This window comes from Mixophyes fleayi, chromosome 7, assembly GCF_038048845.1.
Source record: "Mixophyes fleayi isolate aMixFle1 chromosome 7, aMixFle1.hap1, whole genome shotgun sequence".
NCBI lineage: Eukaryota > Metazoa > Chordata > Amphibia > Anura > Limnodynastidae > Mixophyes > Mixophyes fleayi.
This window is the reverse complement of record NC_134408.1, coordinates 53,337,948-53,360,404: the sequence shown is the minus strand read 5'-3', so window position 1 is coordinate 53,360,404 and position 22,457 is coordinate 53,337,948. Positions and strand designations below refer to the sequence as shown.

Here is a 22,457-nt window from a genome sequence, read left to right as displayed (position 1 = left end):
TGCACACCCTTACTTCTAACCCAGTTGTATCACAAGCAGATCTCTCTGAATCATACCATCACACTGTCAATAATCAACAGGAAGTGTCTCAGCTGATGGCAAAGCTCACGGTTAAACACGAGGAATTCAATTTTAAAAGCAGGGTGGATATTTCTCATGACAGCGGGCTGGGGAGCCCACCTTCGAGAATAGTACAAGGGGCATAATCGCGAAACGAGAAAATAGTTCACATCAATTTCTTAGAAATGAGAGCAGTGTAGAAGACAATTCAGCACTTTCGTCTTCAACTAAAAGGGAAATATATCAGAATTTTCTCAGACTACAAGACATTTGTTAAAACCAAAACCCCCCCTGATATGGCGCCAATACAATGTAATTATTATATAACTTAAGATACTGGATAGGATGTATAATCACAGTACCAATAAAGAGTGATGGTATACTTAATATAAGACAGAGGCCAAGCTGCTGCTGCAAAAAACGGCGGCTGCGTCCACCCAAAAACTAGCATTAAACCAAATACAGATGCAGCGCTCCAGACCTGTCCATCTAAAAAATGTGTATAGAAAAAAGATATGTACAAAAATCACGAATGGTCTCATACAAAAATTTCATATGTAAATATCAAAAACACATATGGAATTACCTATTGATGCTAATTCACAACATAATAGAGGAAGACACTTGATATAGACTAAGTCAACGTGCACTGTGACAAATAATCAAAATTTAAAAAATATATAAAAAACGTTGCTCATGAGATACATAGAAAACCACAGCGCTATTTAGTGGAGTGAGTATGACAGCTGTCCCGATGTAACCAGTGTGTGGTTGGCGATATCAATATATGTTCCAAGAGCCTTTATAGTGACCTATTTTATATATTTTTTATATTTTTTAATATTATTTTTATATTTTGATTCTTTGCCACAGTGTACGATGACTTAGTCTAGATCAAGTGTCTTCCTCTATTATGTTGTGAATTAGCATCAATAGGTAATTCCATATGTGGTTTGGATGTTTACATATTAAATTTTTGTATGAGACCATTCGTGATTTTTGTACATATCTTTTTTCTATACACAAGACATTTGTTGCTTTAAAATATCGCCAGGGAGGTACTAGAAGCAGAACCATGATTGTGGAAGTAGTGAAAATCATGTCTTGGGCAAAGGGAAATCTAATGTTACTCTCCGCATTGCATGTAGCTGGCAAACAGAAAACAATAGACAATTACCTCACTTGAAGACAGGTTCATCCAGGGGAATGGTCTCTGCATCAAGAAATGTTCCAGTTATTGATGAGAAAATCTGGATTTTCTTAAGTGGATATTATGTCCACAAGCAAAAATAGCAAGTTACCCAGATTTCTCTCTTGGCACAGGAATTTAGGAACAGAGGGAATGAATGCTCTGGGTTCCTGGGGCATTCCACCTGAGTTATGTCTTCCCTGCATTTCCACTCACTTCTTGCATTCTAAATAAGATCAGAAAAGAAAAGGCATAAGTGATAGTGATCTTCCTCTTTTGGCCATGCCGTCTGAAGTTTCCTGTAGCTTGAGAGATGCTCTGATAGCAACCATGGTGTCAGCCAGATCTCCTACACCAAGGCCCAATTTTTCAACCAAATCCAGAGAAGCTAACTCTAATGACATGGAGATTGATCGGGAGCTGCTTAGACATATGGGAGTCTCGGAGCAAGTGATCAATATGCTTTTACAAGCAAGAAAGAAGAACTTATTTAATTAATCTATTACAGAATTTGGAAGACATGTATCACGTAGTGTGACTCTAAAGTTCAGTCCAACTGCAGAAACTATTTCACAGATCCTTGTCTCCCGTCAGGATGGTTTCAACAAAGGCCGTGACCTATCTACACTCAAGGTACAAGTATTTGTGCAGAGATTTTTCTTAACTACCAAGTTGGCTTCAGAAGAATTTTTTATTTTTTTTCTTCCAAGCAGTAGAGAGAATATGGTTCTGTATTAGGTCTTTTGTGGCTCGGTGGGACCTCAGTTTAGTGCTCAACACTCTGATGTCTGTCCCTTTTGAACCACTACAAGAGATTTCTCTGCGATGGATGACACTAAAAGGCGTTGCTCCTAGTGGTGGTTACTTCTGCCCACAGGTTTAAAGAATTACAGCCCTTTTCTCCAATCGGTGGGATACAGCAGGAATTGGGTTTCTTTAGGCCAGATATTGTTTTTCAAATCCTCCTGTTTTCCCACTGCAACTGCGCCTTTTCGTTTTTTGCTAATGGGAGTGTAACTCGGTAGAGTCTTCAGCTACAATGCTTATCACTTCTATGATGAGGTTTGATGAATTCTGTTATGTAACTTTTGTTATCAGTGTTATACTCAGCTATGCCTTCATTGGCCCATTTTATCAACAAGTTCTGAGCACAGGGATGTGTTATTAAGGTAAGTAATTTATCTGGAATAAATGTATTCAGCATAACATGAGTACTGTGCCTTTTTAAAAAAAAAATATATGCATTTTAGCAGCAAAGCAATGCTTCTGTTTGGCATCACTCCTTGGGAGACAGGTCTGCGTTAGTCTGGGTAACTACATAAAATGAAACTATATGAAAATACTAGTACTAGTTCGTTGATGAAGTAAGAACTGCCAGATTACCATTGTAGAGAAAAGGGCAGAATATAATAATGAAATGTAAATGAATATAAAAAAATGTATGGGAGATAACCAATAGGGGCAAATACAATTGGCCTCTTTACTGTCAAAACTTACGCGGCCGTCGCACCAGTACCGTTACTACAGTAATAGTGCTCATTATTACCATTAGTATGATGATTTCTGCTGACGGCTCAATTGAATCTGCCCCATAGTGTGAAAGATTGATGAATGTAATAGATCCAGATGAGTATGGTGGGACATACTCTGAACAGTGACACCTAGCTGTCAGTGTCTTTACATTTTAAAATGTTGCATGGGAGATGGTGGTAATACATTTGAGTGCATTCAAGTATATAATTAAATGTTAAGTAATGAGGTAAATGGATTGAGTAAAATGAATCAATAGAACTGGTGAAAATAAGTAACTAAATTTGTTAATTCAGCTGTGAAGGTGTCCCACACTGAGTGATGGAATATAGTAAGTGATGGAATATAGTAAGTGACAAATGTTTATGAAATCTACATTGGTAATAATGAGAAACTGAAAATAGATTTTTACAATATTGATGCAGTAGCAAATAAAATAATATCTAACGAAAAAGAAAAAAAGGAAATAAAAAAGAAATAAATGTGGTTTTCTAACTGTTGCAGAGGTAGTACACTGTGATCGTTTGTTTTTTTTCTTCTAAAAAGCATGTTTCACTACAGGCTTTCCCTCGGTGGGTTCTTTCCATTGTACTTTTAGTCCATGTCGGTTGACACTTCTATTGTGGGAGTGTTGTGTGCATTACAAAGACAGAGTGCATAGATGAGCTCACAAGACTGTATGTGACGTTATAAGTTTGTAATTGAAAAAAGAAAATTAACAAAGGAAATGCAGCCAAGTATCAAGTTTGAAGTGATTGCTTTTAAATATATCATTAGAAGAGGGCGATTCTTTTTTTGTACACTGGGGTAACTAATCGACTATTAAAAATGAAGTTATTATTTGTAAAAATTGTGTGTATATATTTGTTATTCATTATTATTATTTATTTTTTAAAGGAAATGTTAAATTCTATGTAAGAAAAACATATCTGACTGCAATTGTTGTTTTGTGTCCCGGCAAGGAAAACTAATTGGTCAGGATAAATGCGTCTCAGGGAAATGATTGAATCTGGCTATTGTAATACCCTTGTTATACCGACTCTTATGGAAGTAATTCATAAAGAGTGGAGAGAGCACAGACATGTCTTAGAAAGTGTGGTTAACCCAAATTCATGACCGGTACATTTTAATTTTCTTAGAATTGACCCTCTGGATATTATCCCTTGAAAATATATTTATTATACAATAGAGGACTTAATCCTTTGAAAATGATCCATTTACAGGCCAATACAGTTGTCAGAAGAGTCACCTTTGTCCTTAAATGATAAGCTTCAGACTGTTAAATTGCCTGTAATCTACAATTTATCTCATTGCCAAAGTAGGAAACCTCTGTATAACAGAAATCAGAATATGGAAATCGGTACTTAAATATATGAGAAACACCACAGTGAAGGGTCCATAATGAAAATACAGTCATGACCAAAAGTTTTGAGAATGACAGAAGTATTGTTTTTTACAAACTTTGCTCATTTACAATTTTGCCTAAGAACACCGCTATGAATAAAGAATGGTACCAAAACATCCAACAAGAGCAACTTGTCCCAACCATCCAAAAACAGTTTGGTGATGAACAATGCCTTTTCCAGCATGATGGAGCACCTTGCCATAAGGCAAAAGTGATAGCTAAGTGGCTCAAAGCATCAACATTTTGGGTCCATGGCCAGGAATCTCCCCAGACCTTAATCCAATTGAGAATTTGTATTCAATCCTCAAGAGGTGGGTGGACAAACAAAAACCCACAAATTCTGACAAACTCCAAGCATTGATTAGGTAAGAATGGGCGGCCATCAGTCAGTATGTGGCCCAGAAATTGATTAACAGCATGCCAGGGCGAATTGCAGAGGTCTTCAAAAAGAAGGGTCAACACTGCAAATATTGACTCTGTGCATAAACTTAATGTAATTGTCAATAAAAGCCATTTGACAGTTATGAAATGCTTGTAATTTTACTTCAGTATACCATAGGAACATCTGACAAAAAGGTCTAAAAACACTGAAGCAGCAAACTTTGTGAAAACCAATACTTGTGTCATTCTCAAAACTTTTAGCCATGACTGTGTAATCCACCATAAAGTAGTGAATATACCACAACACAAATGTTTCAAGAGTTTCAAGGTAATAAAGATTTTATTCCAAATACATAATGGATGTTACAGGGTCAAACATCTATTATGAATCTGGAATAAATTATTTAATTACTTTGAAAATCTTCAAAAGCTTTTGCCATTCTTGGTCGAAGTGGGAGTGTAAACGGTGATATACCATACTGCCTTCATTGCAAAGCTATCAAATTCCTTTATCTTACATTCCCATTACATTTTTGATACCGTCACTTTTAAATGTACACTTCAACCACTGTATATATCTATTTCCTCTTCAGATATGGTGAGAATGTGTTCTGCCTCTTGTGACTGTTACACAACGACAATGGCTAGCAGTATTGTGTAATCTATTCATTCACTGCACTCATACAAAACATATCTTTACATTTCTAGCACGGAAGTGCATTTTTGGTGGATGAAGTTCAAACAGGAGGAGGATCTACTGGTAAATTCTGGGCACATGAACATTGGGGGATAGACGACCCAGCTGATGTGGTGTCCTTCAGCAAGAAAATGATGACAGGAGGCTTTTTCCATAAGGAAGAGCTACGGCCGGATGCAGTAAGTAATCAAACGGACTAATGATGGCAGTTGTTCTCCATAGAATATAGCAAGAGCAGGAACATATAAGGAAATATTTTCTCTTGTGTTTTTTTATGTATATCTTCACGTGGTATCACAGTGGGAGTAAGTGGTAGGTGAAGCTGCAGCAGAGTGTTGTATAATATTAGTTGATAATAATTGTGACAAAGGAGTGGTTTTCCACAGGCCTCTAAGAGAGGAGTTAGGTATTCAGCTGTCAGTCTGCAGGGCAAGGCTGCAAACAGGGTTACATATTTGTACAGCAGTGCACCTAGTTTAAATATATGCAGGTGTAGGACTTATGTGTGACAAAATAATAGTATAGAGTGTGAATTAACTTACATATTTTGTAGTGGTTTAGAGGTATCTCTTTCCGTAGCTAACAGGGTGTGTCTGCAGTGAGAGTATTCAAGCAGAGACCCTGAAGAGAACTCCTCCATAAAGGCCGGGTGGATGTGTCACCTGTCAGTCAAGCTAGGGCTTGAGGAGGAGTCTAAAGTATTTAGGCCTGAGATGTTTATCAGGCAGTGTGACTGATGCTGTTTAAGTTTGTTGGTGGCTAGGGATTTGGTCTCTGTTAGCTAAGCGTTAGTGTCACAAGAAATTCTGTGAAATTTTGTGCTATGAGCTACTTTGTCATTCTGACAATAAAGACAAAGTACATGAAAGAAGTTGGTGTTGTGTTTGCATCATCCAACTGTGTTGTGTCACAAATGATAAAATAAGCTGAACAGTAGAAAATGGTAAAAAAACCTTTTTATATTGTTGATAATATATTTGTCTTTCGCAGTCACAGTGGATGTGCCATTATCACCTGTGCAGTCCAGAGTACAGAGTGTTCGTTTGATACATTTTTTTATTTACCTAATATATCTTTTCCCCAAAAGTAATAAAACCCAGTTTGTCTGTTTCTATTCTATTTTAACCCATCCATTCCGTTTATTAATGAGGTACGTTGCCTCTGAATCCTTACAAGTTTTCAGATGTCGTTCTTTACCAGAAGCCCAAAACTGTATCCCATATTTAAGATATCCAGTGTTGGTCTAACATGTGACTTATAAAATGGTAAAAATATATTTGTGTCTTGTGCATCCCGTCGTCTTTTTATAGACCCCATGGATTTTTTTTCACTCTTAACAGCAGCAATCTGACAAGTTAAGATCATTCAAATGGTTCTTCTATTTAGCATAGCCTAATGATAGTGCTTATTCCTACATGTCAAGTTTGTGTGAGTGTTGTATTTGTTCGAGAAGATAGATGTATCTCAATTCATATAGAATATATTAAGTCACCTGCATAATGGCAAATGCCAGTAAGGCTGAAAATGATAAGACTGCATAGGCTGTGCATTATAGGTTTTATATATATATATATATATATATATATATATATATATATATATATATATATATATATATATATATTATTACGTGTGATGTTCAACATGTGCAATCCATCATTTAAACATTGGGTCCTTATCACTTCTTTCACTATATTTTATATTTAAAAATAGAGGTCATCAGATATAGCTTTAACGCTCAAGTAATCCAAAATACGTTTATTCCACCTTCAAATAAGATGCTGGACTGCGTTTAGAAAGTGATTGTTTGTTTAGCCAATTTTAAAAGCGAAGCACTTCACTGCTTAGAAAGTCAATATGTAGAGTTCTAAAATACACTATGTGGGGTATTTATGAAAACTGTTGAGAAGGAAAAAAGGTGTGTAGTCCATGGCAACCAGATTCCAACTGTACTAATTTACAACTGTACTAATTTTTCTAGTGTTAATTTGAAAAAAGAGAAAGCAACTGGTATTGCTATAGGGCGTCCCATATAAATTAGATGCACATACTCTCTAATAGCTTTGCAGTGCTTTAAGTCCCTATCATCTGTGTTTTCTTATAATCTTCCTAGGTTTTTATTTTTTATTTCTAAAATACAGGGCTAAATATTATTTGGATGTAGGTGTCTGAATACCTCTTACAAAATAAATGGCATGATCTGTCTTCTGTATGTGTGCAGTTACCTTTTATGTTTTTTTTTTGCATGATAATTTGTTTACTTACATGGACATTTGTGTGAAACTTTTAATATTTTAGTTAAAATTAAAACACAACCTTAAAAGAAGCGTGTGCTTGAACAAGGTATATGATTGATTTTGCAAGAACAGTATGGTGAAAATACTAACCACATAACTCTTTGATATGCTACTGAACATTGCTACCTACAGTAGTAAACTTTGATCCTCATACTGTATAGAGTACACTGCATTCCCAGGCTAATGTTCCAAGATAGTCTGAGCTCTGTGGAACACCAAAATTGTGAAGCACACGTATAAAACACTGAGGGCCTGATTAATCTTCGGATGCAAATCCCTTTGCGAGCCGTATCTTGTGTAAAATATATCTGCGCAGGCTCAAGAACTTTACGCCAATGAACGCAATTGCATGCAATTCATGTCTGAATGCAAATAACACTTACTACTGCCTAGACTTAGAGGGCAGAACAGGGGAGGCAGGGGCGCACGTAGGGGGAGTTTCTGGGTCTCCAGAAACCCCTCCCCTCCGCTAACGAAGTGCCCCTACATACGGCACTGTACTATACAGCAGCCGCGGCGCTGTCAAAGAAGCGTCCGCGGCGGTGCTGTATTGTATACAGCACCACCGCGGACGTTTTAACAGCGCCGCGGCTGCTTTATAGCACAGTGCTGCCGAAATGGAGCTGCTGCGCATGTGCCCGCGTATGTGCAGCAGCTCTCTGTAATTTTTTTCTTTGGCTTTGGGGGTTAAAAATCCTGCGTGCGCCCTTTGGAGGGATGGAATGGATGAACGTAGGAAACGTTCAGTAGGCCGTGCCAACGCTGATGCAATTGATTCAAGTCCTGGTTTTCTCGTAAGTACATGTGTTTTATTCGTATCATTTACACCAGCTCCAGGGCAGGTCTAAGTGCCAACTGATAGTGATGACTAACACGGCATAGTGTTTGTATTAAAAGCTACACGTATGTGTGCCACTAGATAGCACAGAACATGTATATGCAACGAAGAATGAATTTAAAAATACATTGTATTTAAAGTACGCATTAAGAGCATCCTGATTTATTTTACTGTTAAAAAATTGGTAAACATTTTTATTTTTTTTACAAATATTTAATATTAATGTTTATAGTATTAAAAGTTGTTTGTTTTGTAAAATATATTTTTTGCATGCTTTCTGATGGGACATTGTATTGCACGCTTTTCTGTCTGTCTACATGTGGAAAGTAACGTTTAGGAACAAATGGAAACATGCTGCATGTTGAGATCCACTTGCATTTGAATTTGTCAGAAATACGCTCAAGTTCTGTTCTTGTTTTTTAAACATAAGTTGCGTGCAGGTTGCGTCCAAAGATGAATCTGGCCCTGAGAGTCCATGTTTATTTCATTGATTATAGGTCAGTCAAAGGGTAGTTTGTTAGATTTAGATCTGATTAACATGGAAGCATAGTATTGTCATTACATGAATAAATGTTAGAAAATGTCCAGAATTTTTGTCCAGCTTCTAAAATACTAATATCAAATTGTTTTGACCATTTAATTGGAGTGATATATGTTAATTGCACTATTTAATGTAAGAAATTGTTTTCTTTTTTGTTTTTTACTATAAGCCTTACCGAATTTTCAACACCTGGCTTGGGGAACCATCCAAAACACTGCTCTTGGCTGAAGTTTTAAATGTAATCAAACGTGAAGATCTTATAAACAACGCCGTCCAAACTGGAAAGGTTCTTCTAGATGGACTTCTGGATCTCCAGGTTATAGTTCTATTTATTTGCATCTTTACAATGAAGTTGGATTAAAAGATGTTATAAAGGTTGTTGAAAACAAAGGAAGGGGTACAGAAGGAAAGAAGGGGAAGAGGAAAGGAATAGGAAAAATGCAAAAAGCACAAAAGCATACAACATAGCAGTTCAATAAATAAAATTACTTTCTCAATACATTGCCAACAAAAGATGAAAAAAAGGATTTTGCCGTTCCCTTTATGTAAAACAGATTATAGATAATTTGGTAAGAGTAGTAACCAGCTCAGATAGTCTCATACATTCCTTGGCAATACTATATAATGCTATATAACGCTGTAATATATAATGGGAGGGATATAGGTGAATTTATAATGGGAGGGATTGGTTTATTAATGTTATCCATTCCTTTAGGTCAGGAAGCAACCAGCCCTGTCATCGCATCAATGTACGTTTATGTGCATAGCAAAGGACGCAGAGGAGCAAATTCACCTAGTAGACATAGTAGGCACATCTTGAGGCCAGTTATTACCGTAACATCTGTAATATTGCTCATGAAATGTAGGCCAAACGCCCAAAACAGTTTTATTACTAGACGGTTCCAAAACAATCCTTCTATCTCTCCACTTTTATTACATAGTGCAGTAGACCTAATCCAGACCTTAAATAAGGAAGATAATCCTGTGTAACATAAACATTTGCATCCAGTGATTTGTTGATGAGACCTTTATAGGAAGAAGGAGAATGTCCTCCCATCTTTTATCGTCAATTGACCCAGCATCATCAAGGTATAATAACCAAGGGTAGGCAAAACATAGGCCAGAAACTTCCAATCTAATGTCGGACAGTGGGAATTGAATTTTTAATGCATGACATAACTGCAGATATTTAAAAAAAACATTTTGTGTGAGCCCTACCCGAAACATGCGGTAGAAGACAAATTTTTCATATTGCATTCCTTGTACTAGTAGGGGTTAAAAACAAGGATTCCTTTAGAGTGACTCACTGTTGCGTCTATATAAATTATCATGAAAATTTAGCATCAACTACCCAGGAACATGTTGTGACTTTAGAAAACAGACATAATAATTAGTTGGGGCAAGCTCACTTGTGTATTAACCCCCCCAGATCACCTTTTTAGTAACACCCCCCTTCACCTCTGCAGTAGCACATCTCTCCCCATCTCATCACCTCTGCAGCTGCACATATCCCCTCATCGCCTCTGTAGTTGCATATCTCCCCCCATATACCTCACAGGTATGAAGCATAGTGGGAGTTTATTAAAGGAGGGTAAATAGGTGGATTTTTATGGAGCATATAGAAACCGTAAACTTTGGGAAAAAGTGTGTTAGCGGCAGGGTTTCTTAGATTTGGGGAGGGATGAGAGAATTTTTGGAAATGTAAGAAGGATGAGTGATGAAGATACAGAGCATTGGTAAGCTCCTATGGTGGTTGGTGGTTGAGCATTTGGGGACTAGATTGGAGATGTAGGGCATTATTTTAAGGCAAGTACGCAAAATTTAAATAGAATACTTGAGGCTGTAATAAGGTAGTTTTAAAAGATGTCCATTTTTAAACAAGTGGCTTTCCTTTCATCTGTTCTGTCAATACAACATGATATTTTTGTGCTTGGTTTCGAGGTCACAGTGTAGACACAGAAAATGTTTACTGCTATTGGTATGCATGTAATGCATGATGAGAAATGTTATCCATAGCTTGTGAGAGGAGATGTCGAAATAGACTTGATCATACCTCTCAACGCTTTGGTAGGGGGCATGGCCACGACATGATGGGGTGTGTGGCTAGCCTGTCCGTTCTCTCCTCCCTTCTCCTCCAAAACCTTCATTGCCGTGCACACCTGTTTCCCACAGATTGGGATAAAGCTATCTCCATCTGTGGTAAATTTGAGGGCTTTGTCCCACCATCACGATTGGGACTATCCTGCCTAAATCAGGATGATTGGGAGGTATGCTTGATGGTTTGGAGAGTTAACCGTCTTGATTGTGGGAGACCATTCCTTTGATAGTACCAAACTATATTATGACTTTTATAGACATACTTTGTGCACTAGCATTATTCGACCATAGCGTTCAAAGATGGCTGAGGGATCCAGAGTTATGACCAGGAACCATTTTATTCACTTTCTGGTCACAAAATAGTTGCAAGTAACTTCCTGCTCTTTGTCAGAGGAGATGGAACCAATGTAAACATGATCAAACAGTAGCTAGCTTGTCAGCTATTATTAAATCCAGTTTAAGTTGGATTAATTAATGCTAGCAATAGGGGATAATTGTTAAGTATTCTATGGCTCATCAGGATCTCTGTTTAAAAAAAAAAAAAAAAATGAAAACTTAATATATACCATTGCTTCTGTGACCTTATAGATAGAATTTGTGGATACCTTTTCTTTTTTGCACTCTAGTTCATAAACAGCATGTATAGAATATTATGCAGTCTAGGGGCTAGATTTACTAAACTGTGTGTTTGAAAAAGTGGAGATGTTGCCTATAGCAACCAATCTGATTCTAGCTGTCATTTTGTAAAATGTACTAAAGAAATGATTACTAGAACCTGATTTTTTGCTATAGGCAACATCTCCACTTTTTCAAACCCGCAGTTTAGTAAATATACTTCTAGGTGTCTTGGCAGTAATACTAAAGCTGGAGGGAAACCTTAAGAATGATCGCTAATGGATATTTTAAAAGAAAAAAAATTGCAAGAATCGTTTGGACCTTTTACTTTATTTTTCATGGATTTAGTCAGCAGTCAGAAGTTTTAGAAATCGCACTGCTTTTTTTTTTTTTTTTTTAACATGTACAAATATAGCTCCCTCTTGCTACATGACAGGAAGAATTTCTTTTGTTGTGAGATTTATTGCTGCAGTAAGTTCTTAGGCTCTCTGCAGCCTTCCGCAGCTTCAGTTTATGTCCATTCAAATCACTTCATAGCCCATTGAGCTGTAACAAAAACATGGTGCCGTCAGATAATTGCTTATTGATTTTCTGTAGTTTGGCCTTCCATTATGCTAGAAAGAAATCAGCTGAGTAGCTTCCTTTTATGAGCCTAATGCAAGCCAGCCTACTCCATGAGGGATCAGTGTAAAGGTACAATAGTGCCCTGAGAGTAAAATGGAGACATAGGGCCTGATTTCAGTAAGAAGCGTAAATGCAGATACATGCCGTATTTTGCGTAAGATTGAACTACACATGCCCAGAGCTGTCCAATTCATCTTCTAGTGCAAAGGTCCCTGATTTTAGGGGCAGAACGAGGAGGGGACAAGGCATATGCAAATAGTCATTGTACAGTGAGGGCATGTCAGGCTCGAGCGTACGCAGCAATGTCTTATTCAAGCTTTGGGCATCTCTTAGGTACGTGATTTTCTGTATTCCTTACACCAGCTAACAGTCTACCCCAGACGGGTAGTGTTAATGTTGACGGCTGTGTATGCAATCGGGAGCAACTGTAAAAATGCATTTTACGTACAGCAGCCATTCATAACATCCTAAGAAATATATTTTATGGAGAGAAAAAATATTGAAGATCTTTTTTAAAAAAATGTTTTGTCGTTAATGACTAATATTATTATGTGCGTTTTTTTGTGACTTTATTTTCCACATATGTATTGGTCGTATCCTGCAGTGTATTGTTTGTTAGAGCAGAGCTTACCTAGACCCACATTCATCGACAGACATATCTTTACATCCACACCTTGTTAAATACGGAACATGCGTATGCTCGATGTATATGTGTGTTTTGTTTTTTTTTTGTAAATATGCATTAAACTGGAATAACTGGAAGGCCTCCTCACCTACCGTTTATTGCATGCTCAGTGTCTTGTTCAGATTCTTTAGACAGACTTTAAAATAATAAACACCTGTTGAGAAAAGACAACCATGTACTTTGCCCTTGCTTTTAGCAGAGTCTATAATCCAGGCTTTCACACAGCATAGTAATGCTTGTGAATACTGAAAGCAATGTTAAAATTCAACATGTCAGCAGGGTCATAACTAGGGGTTTGCTATCTGCTACCGCACAAGACGCAGACCCTAATTAATGGGAGCCAGCACTTCTTATGGAGACTTGTTAGTGGCTGGTCTAGTACAGACCAGCCCCCATATTCTACTTTATGGTGTCTCATACAGATACAGATCCCTGACTGGCTCAGCTACTGGTCACATAGAGCAGAACAGTCAAGCACAGGACTGGGGGGTTTGTCTGCAGTCTGCTCACCTGTCCCAGCTAACCTGGCAGCTATAGCAAGAAAGGCTCCAAGGAAGTTCAGAGTTCAGTCCGACAATGCCACTGCTGTGGCATATGTCAACAGACAGGGAGGAACCAGGAGTGTAGCTGCAATGCGAGTTTCAGCTCAGACTTTTCTTTGGGCAGAACAGTATGTTCCAGCAATCTCGGCGGTGTTCATTCCAGGAATAAAGAATTGGGAGGCCGATTACCTCAGTCGCAATGCGATGATGCCGGGGGAGTGGTCCCTCCATCCAGAAGTATTTCAGTCTCTAGTTCAGAGGTGGGGTCTTCCGGATATAGATCTCATAGCCTCCAGACACAACAAAAAGGTTCACAGGTTTTGCGCAAGGGCAAGAGACCCCTTAGCGGTAGCGGTGGACGTGATGACCATGTCATGGGATTTCAGGTTGGGATATCTGTTTCCCCCGATCCCCATGCTTCCTCGAGTACTCAGACGAGTGAGGCAAGGCGGTCGGCCGGTAATTTTAATAGCTCCCTCATGGCCGCGTCGAGTATGGTACGTGGACATAATCTCCATGGCGGTAGGACAAGGATATCGTCTTCCGTCGCGAGAAGACCTTCTTCTACAAGGTCCCTTTCGTCACCAGAACTTACCTCAGCTCAGTTTAACGGCATGGCTGTTGATGCCAGCCTTTGGAGAGCTAGGGGTTTCTCCCCCAGTGTAGTGAACACTATGCTGCAAGCTCGTAAACCGGTTTTGGCTCGCATCTATCATCGTATTTGGCGAGCCTATATCAGATGGTGCGAAAATAAGTCCTGTCACACGTCTTCCTTTCGTCTCCCTCGTTTATTGGCTTTTCTTCAGGATGGGCTGGAAGCAGGACTCCGTTTAGGTTCCTTAAGAGTTCAGGTATCGGCGCTTTCAGTTTTCTTTCACCCGAAGTTAGCGGAGTTACCAGACGTCAAGACTTTTCTTCAGGGAGTCTTACATATTCAGCCTCCCTACGTTCCGCCTACAGCACCATGGGATCTTAACCTGGTACTGGATATGCTTAAAGTTCCTCCTTTTGAGCCATTACTGACGGCATATTTTAGGTGTCTGACCTGGAAGGTCATCTTTCTTTTGGCGATTGCATCTGCATGTAGGGTTTCAGAATTGGGAGCTGTCTTGCCAGGAACCATATCTGTTTTTTCACGAGGACAGAGCGGTATTAAGAACTCTCCCTTCTTTTGTTCCAAAAGTAGTTCCGGCTTTCCATTTGAACCAGGAAATTGTGGTTCCGGTTTTTTCATCGACCTCTGATTCTGATCAGCAGTCTATGGAAAAGTTAGATGTGGTTAGGGCTCTCTGTATTTATGTCCGAAGAACTTCTCAGGTTAGACGTACAGATTCTCTGTTTGTTCTTTATGATTCTAACAAAAGAGGCTGGCCAGCCTCAAAACAGTCCATTGCAAGATGGATTACGGAAAGCAGGCTTACATAAGGGCTAACCGTCCTGTGCCAGAGAGACTTACGGCCCATTCCACCAGATCGGTAGGGGCATCGTGGGCAGCGAGAAATGGGGCTTCTGCAGACCAGCTTTGCAGGGCAGCCACCTGGTCCTCTGTCCACACCTTTACCAAATTTTATCAGTTTAATGTATTTGCGTCTGCGGATGCGGGACTTTCAGAGCGGACCCACCCTTAGGGGGCTGCTTTAGAACGTTCCCCAGACTGGATGAAAGAGAAAAGAGGATTTTTGTACTTACGTTAAATCCGTTTCTCTGATTCCGTCTGGGGGACACTGCGATCCCTCCCTTCTGCTTTTCTTCTGTGTGCTCTTGGTCGATTGACCTTTCCTCCTTGTGGCTTTTTAATTAACTGAAGAGGAACTAAGTCTAAAAAAGGAAAGAAAATTAAAGTTATTAAAAAATAAATAAAAGAATAACTAGCTGTTCTAAAACCTGCCCAAACTCCGTTGGGCACCTAGAAAAAACTGAAGAGGAAGAGGCAGGAGGATTGTAGAGGGGAGGGGTCTGTCAGCAGTGCTAAACTTAACTAGCTAAGTGCCAACTCCCGTGTGCTCCCCTCCACAACCCATGGTAAGCAGTGTCCCCCAGACGGAATCATAACCTGGCAGCTATAGCAAGAAAGCTCCAAGGAAAACAGCTGTTGGAAGAAGCAATTTGTTTTACCTTTCATCCAGTCTTTTAAGAAGGCCAAAAGGAAGGTTATCCGGTTTCCCCCTTCTGTAGAGCTCAGAGATATTGCAGAGGGAGCCTTTGAGAAAGTGCACCGTAGAGGCACGAAACACGTCAGCGGGGTTTTGTGTTTTATCTGGATCTGAACGTGTCTCCCACCGGATCATTTATGTGTGTTGTTTACTATTGGCGATTTGCCTCCAATTACCAATAATATCCCTGGGTATTCAACTAAAACTCGTTGGTCTATACAGAAGCGTCTATCAATACTGGCTCCCATCTGCCTGCTCAGCCGCTCTGATTACGCCACAGCTGGAGGTGAGACGACATATCCATTTGATCTATGCTGTATAGCGGAGTTTGTGCTGGGTAGGTTGGACAACTCTGGAGGGAGAGATACTATCCGCCAGTCGGACTATCAGCTTCTCTGACGGACAGCAATACACCAGGTGACTGAGAGATTATTTATCTACACACACTTTATATCTACGGAGGAGGCCGTGCTTATGGGCAATTAATATATTTTTTTGTCTTTTTGAAGAGCAAATTTTATATCTGTGCACACTGGTTGCTCTCTATGCTCTGGATTTTATGAATGATGACCACTTTGCATCTGGTCATTTCCTTTATTGTGTACACCAACTTTTTTTGCAGCCGTGGTTGTTTTTGCATGTTTGTTTTTTATCATAGTGTTGCACTCTAATCACCTATGTTCCACTATATATGGTCCATCTGAATGATTACAGATTGTCATTTTAAGGGGGGTATTCAATTGTTTCTTTTAACGCGCTAAAACAAAAAAAAACGAGCGCTCTAAAAATATTACCGTTAATACGGTAATTACTCGCTAAATTTCATCTCGCAGCTCCCTGAGCAGCGAGCTGAAATTCAGCCCGCTGGCAGCGAGTAAGTACCGTATTAACTGTTTACGCGCGCAAAATTACCGTATAATATGAAGTTTTTTTCGAGCGCTCGTTTTTTTTTGTTTTAGCGCGTTAAAAGAAACAATTGAATACCCCCGTGTCAATTACTGTTGATTATATTAAATTTATTGTTGTACTCATTTGAAATACTGTGGATTGTCTCACTTCACTCGACAGGAGAACCTCCGTGCTACTGAGTTTTTTTTATGTTGTTTGTATTATGTGACCTCTAACAGCGCGACCCTTATCCATTGTCTTCAGAGGGAGCCTGAAAGCAGCCTGATAAAAAGTTCTCTGTTCCCAGGAGGTTCTCTTCCCTGTATCCATTGCAGGAGGAGGACGTGGCTCGCTGGGAGGGAATCCCTAAAGTAGATATTCCAGTAGCCCGTCTCTCCTGGTAGTGAGTAAGGAGTATTTCACTGGTGTGGTGCTAGAGGTATCTGTAGTAGTTTTGAGTAAGAGGAACTACATTGAGGGATTGGTGAGAGGTATTTCAGGGATTTGATTACATCTGCCCCCTCTATCATGTAAATAGTAATTGTTTCCATAGCCGCAATATTCATATTTTATATTTAACTGTTTGGGTGGGAGAAGACCATGGCCTTATCTGTGTGGAGTTTGTATGTTCTCCCCGTGTTTGCGTGGGTTTCCTCCGGGTGCTCCGGTTTCCTCACACACTCCAAAAACATACTGATAGGTTAATTGGCTGCTATCAAAATTGACCCTAGTCTCTCTCTGTCTGTGTGTGTATGTTAGTGAATTTAGACTGTAAGCCCCAATGGGGCAGGGACTGATGTGAATGAGTTCTCTGTACAGCACTGCAGAATCAGTGGCGCTATATACCGTATTTCCCCATGTATAAGACGCACCTTTTTCCCCAAAATTTTGGGTCTAATAACTGGGTGCGTCTTATACAGGGGTAGTAGAACTTCCCTGTCAGATGACTCCTCTGTCCGGTAAAGTCTTCTCTCTGTCTGATCCTGATGCTGGAAACCCGATTAAGGTCCTCTCCTCTCTGCGATGTCCGGATGTCCTTTCAGAACCTTGACAAGGTCCTGCTCTCAGGACCTTGAGGTCCTGAAAGGATTGAATTCAATTTTACTCCGCACCAAGTTAATAAACCCCTTATATATTAATTTATTTTTTATATAGCTTGATATCTAAGGGGAGGTGCTCCTGTACTCATGTATCAATATTGTAACTGTCAAAAAAGAGAGAAAGAGAAAATGGTACTAACGGAGCACTCTTTTAACCAGATAATTGAATGTTGGTATAAATCTGTAATATAAAATCAACAATCTTTATTGGTATATATTAAAATAATCAAAGCGAAATATTAAAAAGTGATATAATTTATTGTGAACCAAATAGTTAACTGTTAAGAGGTAGATAAACTACCACGCTGGCTTGCTGTTATAAGGTAATTAGTTAAGGCTGATAGAGAACATTATTATAACCTAACTTCTTTCTAAATAACTAGGAGATGTTAAGTAGGGACCTAATGATGTGTCCCATTTCCTGAGTGGGAATGATCATACTTTATATATAGTAAACCATGAGATACTCCAATAATCTATCCCCATATATCTGCTATATCGATTGGGTGAATGTCCCCCTCAGTAAGTTATTACTGTTGTGCAGTTTGTATAGTAATCATTGCTGATTATTAATTTTATAGCATATAGCATAAGGCGGTTAATAGCCTTCAATAATATCAAGATCTCATATATGATATGTAAGGCTCCAACTTACTGATAGACCCTATAGCATTAATAATATAGGCTTGGGCTTCATGATGTTCACCTATAAAGCATTAACTATAACCTCAAGTTAATGCTACATATGCAGATAGGTCACTGCTGATGGATCTAATGGACTCCTATAGTGACCTGTTAGTGCATTAGTAATGTTATATTGGATAACACTCCCCCTCTGTAGGTTGATGTTATCCTGTTTATATAGTTATTCTTCTTGATTGATAGGTAACTTAGTATCAATTAGCAATTCAGTAACCCTCAGTATTGTCAGAGGATTGCTGATAAAAAACAAGATCTTATAGAATCTGGGCAACAGGTTTGATATTATAATGTTGACCTGTGCAGCCTTAATTATAACCTTGCTTATTGCTAATAGATAAGTCCCTAAAATAGATCCAGAGTAAATAGCTGTATGATCGCTATTGGGTAAACATCTATAATGACAACCCTATAGATACTACTTTCAAGGATAGAACATGGAATAGCGCATCTCCTAATTTGTTAAGAAGTTTCTCATCAGCCTATTGTTACATATTTTAAACCCCTAACACGCAGCTCAGCGTTACGCCGACGCGCGTTTCGCTTATGAGCTTTTACAAGGCAACTTAACATCTCCTAGTTATTTAGAAAGAAGTTAGGTTATAATAATGTTCTCTATCAGCCTTAACTAATTACCTTATAACAGCAAGCCAGCGTGGTAGTTTATCTACCTCTTAACAGTTAACTATTTGGTTCACAATAAATTATATCACTTTTTAATATTTCGCTTTGATTATTTTAATATATACCAATAAAGATTGTTGATTTTATATTACAGATTTATACCAACATTCAATTATCTGGTTAAAAGAGTGCTCCGTTAGTACCATTTTCTCTTTCTCTCTTTTTTGACAGTTACAGTCCTGAAAGGATTGTCAAGGTCCTGAAAGGACATCCAGACATCGCAGAGAGGACCTTAATCGGGTTTCCAGCATCAGGATCAGACAGAGAGAAGACAGAAGACTTTACCAGACAGAGGAATCATCTGACAGGATAAGTCAGAATTCACTATAGTGTTGTCTCTCCTCTGTATAAGCTGCACAAATACTCTGTGAAAAAATTGAGGATAATGTTTATCCTCAATTTTTTCACATGATTTATATAGGTGCGTCTTATACAGTGGAGCGACCTATACATGGGGAAATACGGTAAATAAATGGTGATGATGATTGTTTCCAAAATTTTATTAGACGTTTTTGTATATACTCGTACATGCCTTATCATATGAACTGTTAAGTTGGTGACCCTTTATCTCGTAAGTCTGTTTGAAAAAGTTTTACAAAACTAGATATTAACATCATTTTAAGTTTATGCACTTTTTTTTTATATAGTCTCGTTATCCACAACTTGTAAGCAGAGCCAGAGGTAGAGGTACATTCTGTTCATTTGACACTCCAAATGATGCAACTCGAGTCAAGTTGATATCGCAAGCAAGAAACAAAGGTACTGTGACTACTTGCTGAACTGTCAATGCACTATATCTGTAAATGATTAAGTTTATTCAGAAATTAAATTAAGAAGAGTCCTCAGATTCAGGTACCTTTGTTCAGGAGAATGAGGGAGTACGGTATAACAATCCAATATCAATGAATGGGTCAGCTGCTCCTGCCAGTGGGAAAACAACCCCGGTCACTGCCATTAGTGTCAATCACTGATTTGAATGAAAGAGTGCTATGGGGGAAAGAAACCTTGAATAGATCCAGTGCTCTAACAAATTTATTTATAAGAAAAAAGTCAAATACAACTAATAACCATGAAGTAAAATGAGCATGCAATGGGTTAAAGGAGAAGGTCTCCTTCTACAGGCAGCTGGAGAACATTCAAAATATGGGTCAATTGATGACAATTGTGCCTAACAGTTTTTTTTTCTCCAATGTCCCAAAACTACCTATTTTGTGTATAAAATATGTATTTTTTTTTGTATCTTTTCTTACTCTGTATAATGATTTATTGAAAGAGAGTACATATAACAAATATTAATGTTAGGATTTTGTCCAGTGGCTTTTTCAGGTTGAGGGAAGATGTCATCCTCTAAGGAATTTGAATGATCACATGTTACCTTAAGTAGGTTGAGAAGCAGTGGTTGAGGTAATACCCCACCAGCATTATGTGTTCATACAGCAAAAACTGCAAACTAATATGTGGTTTTCTGGTCTAATTAATTATCATCCGATGACTTCCGATAATTGGTCAACGGCAGTTTAGTAACTCTTTGGTGCCTATTCCAGAGGTAGTTTACTATATAAGTGGCATGCCTGCGATAAGCACTGCTGAGCGACATGTTTAACTCTAGCAGGGTTTAGAGAGGATCGACTAGGAATGTTGAGTAATGGAAGAGCCTCTTAATAGAGGCTACTTAGCTACTGATTTTAAAATAGAAAAGCACAAAAACATTTACTAGCCTTAATTCAAGAGGAACCTTGAGGAGTAAATCTAGCCAATAAGGGAATGTCTAGTACATCTCCACACCACTCCTGACTCTTGGCCAGATAAATACTAAACTTAAAGCCATATGGGGATGGGGTAAAACAATAGCTCTCAGCCTAGTGCTTGGATAACTGCCCACCACCTCTTTGGTCATTCATAGAAAATAAAAAGGAAATGTAAAAAAAATATCTCCTCCAAAAAATCTGTCCATGTTAAGTGATCAACAAAAAAAAACAAACCACAGAAAATTTACTATTTTCGGTGTGGGATGGCATGTGCTGACAAATGTTCAGTGGAGAGTAACTTTAGGCTGTTATTAACTGAAAGCTTCAACCAAACAAAGATTGGTGTGAAATATTTAAAATTTTTCCAACCACTTCTCTTGTATCTGAATAATTGGAAGTTCCCTCTATTCGGATACATAAACAATTGTTTTAATTAGAGATGAGCAGTTCAGATTCGGAGAGAATTTTTGGCAACCAAGTCATTACTCGGGCAGGAGGAGGGTGGCCGCAATTCTCTGCTAAGAAAATTGCTTGTAGAGGAATTGGACAGGGTAAAATAGGCAATTTATATTGCAATAGTTGTGCTTTTACTGCAGTTTATTTAGAGGTCAATCTCCTGAGCATGGACTCTTGTGGGTGGCTAAGAGTTTGTCATCAGGTGGTAATACCAAAGCATTGTGTTCCGTTCACTGGCTATTCCTGGCTGCTTGGGAACAACCTCATTTCTACTGAAATCTGACCAAGCCATGGAGATGGTGGCCTTGCAGCTGTTGACTGAATAGTACATCTAAACTAGTGAGCTCTTATGATTAAGAACAGGGGCAGGCGGGCATATACCCCTATGCCAGTCTCTTAATAGGCTGCTGAATCAAGTCACCCACCCCCCCCCCACCACCCCAAGCTGAAATTTGCCAACCAGTCCTGGCGAAGAACCCATATGATTTTTATGTTTTGTTTTTAAACCAGAGAATATTTGGAGTCATAGAAAAGGGACTGCATCATTGTATTCAAGAATGAATGCCATAAGAATGACACTTTTACTGGTATTAAATTAAAGCGCTCAGGGCATGCTTACATATCTCCTCTGACCTCTGCCTCAGAGCCCCTCATTGTTCCATCCCGATCAAGTGGGCTTTATCCTGGGCCACCAGGCTGCAGATAACACGAGGCAGGCAATAGATTTCTAAAGCTAATAGACATTATACTCCCGCTCTAGTGGTGCAAAGGCCTTTGATAGGGTTTACTGGTCCTTTATGAGAGGTACTCTCAATGAAATACAAAGCCTTGCTTTATTACTTTTGTAATTTGTAGACATTCTGTTTAATGATGTTATATATTTTTAGGGAAATATTTGACATGTAGGTTTAATACAAAACAAATAAAAACTTTTTCTGGGTGCATCCTACCTTTGTCTATCTACTTGTCTAAAATGACCATGCTATCAGCTAGTGATCTGCCGTTATGTTGCATCAGGATTGCAGTGTGCTTTGCACACAAAGCATGGTTGTTCATTAATATCCTCCTCATCCTTTCAGCATAGTAGAGCTAGCACACAATTGCAGGTCATTCACAGGCTTGTATCGCTGGTTTCACAAAGAAACATACTGGGGTAAATCTGTTGGAAAAACTCAAATGTCATCGCAAAATTGCTCACCCCACCAAGACTCTCCTCAGGATTTCTCAT

The 22,457-nt window shown here is 38.7% G+C and overlaps 1 protein-coding gene across 1 annotated transcript in view; it reads left to right on the top strand.

Annotated features, from left to right (window-relative positions):
• Positions 1 to 22,457, top strand: part of ABAT (4-aminobutyrate aminotransferase) — a 120,372-nt gene that overhangs the window by 92,705 nt on the left and 5,210 nt on the right. Inside the window, exons 13-15 of the mRNA XM_075179840.1 lie at positions 5,274 to 5,441; positions 9,108 to 9,254; positions 19,673 to 19,784. Of these exons, the coding sequence (XP_075035941.1) occupies positions 5,274 to 5,441; positions 9,108 to 9,254; positions 19,673 to 19,784 (427 nt within the window). The remainder of the gene's footprint in view (positions 1 to 5,273; positions 5,442 to 9,107; positions 9,255 to 19,672; positions 19,785 to 22,457) is intronic.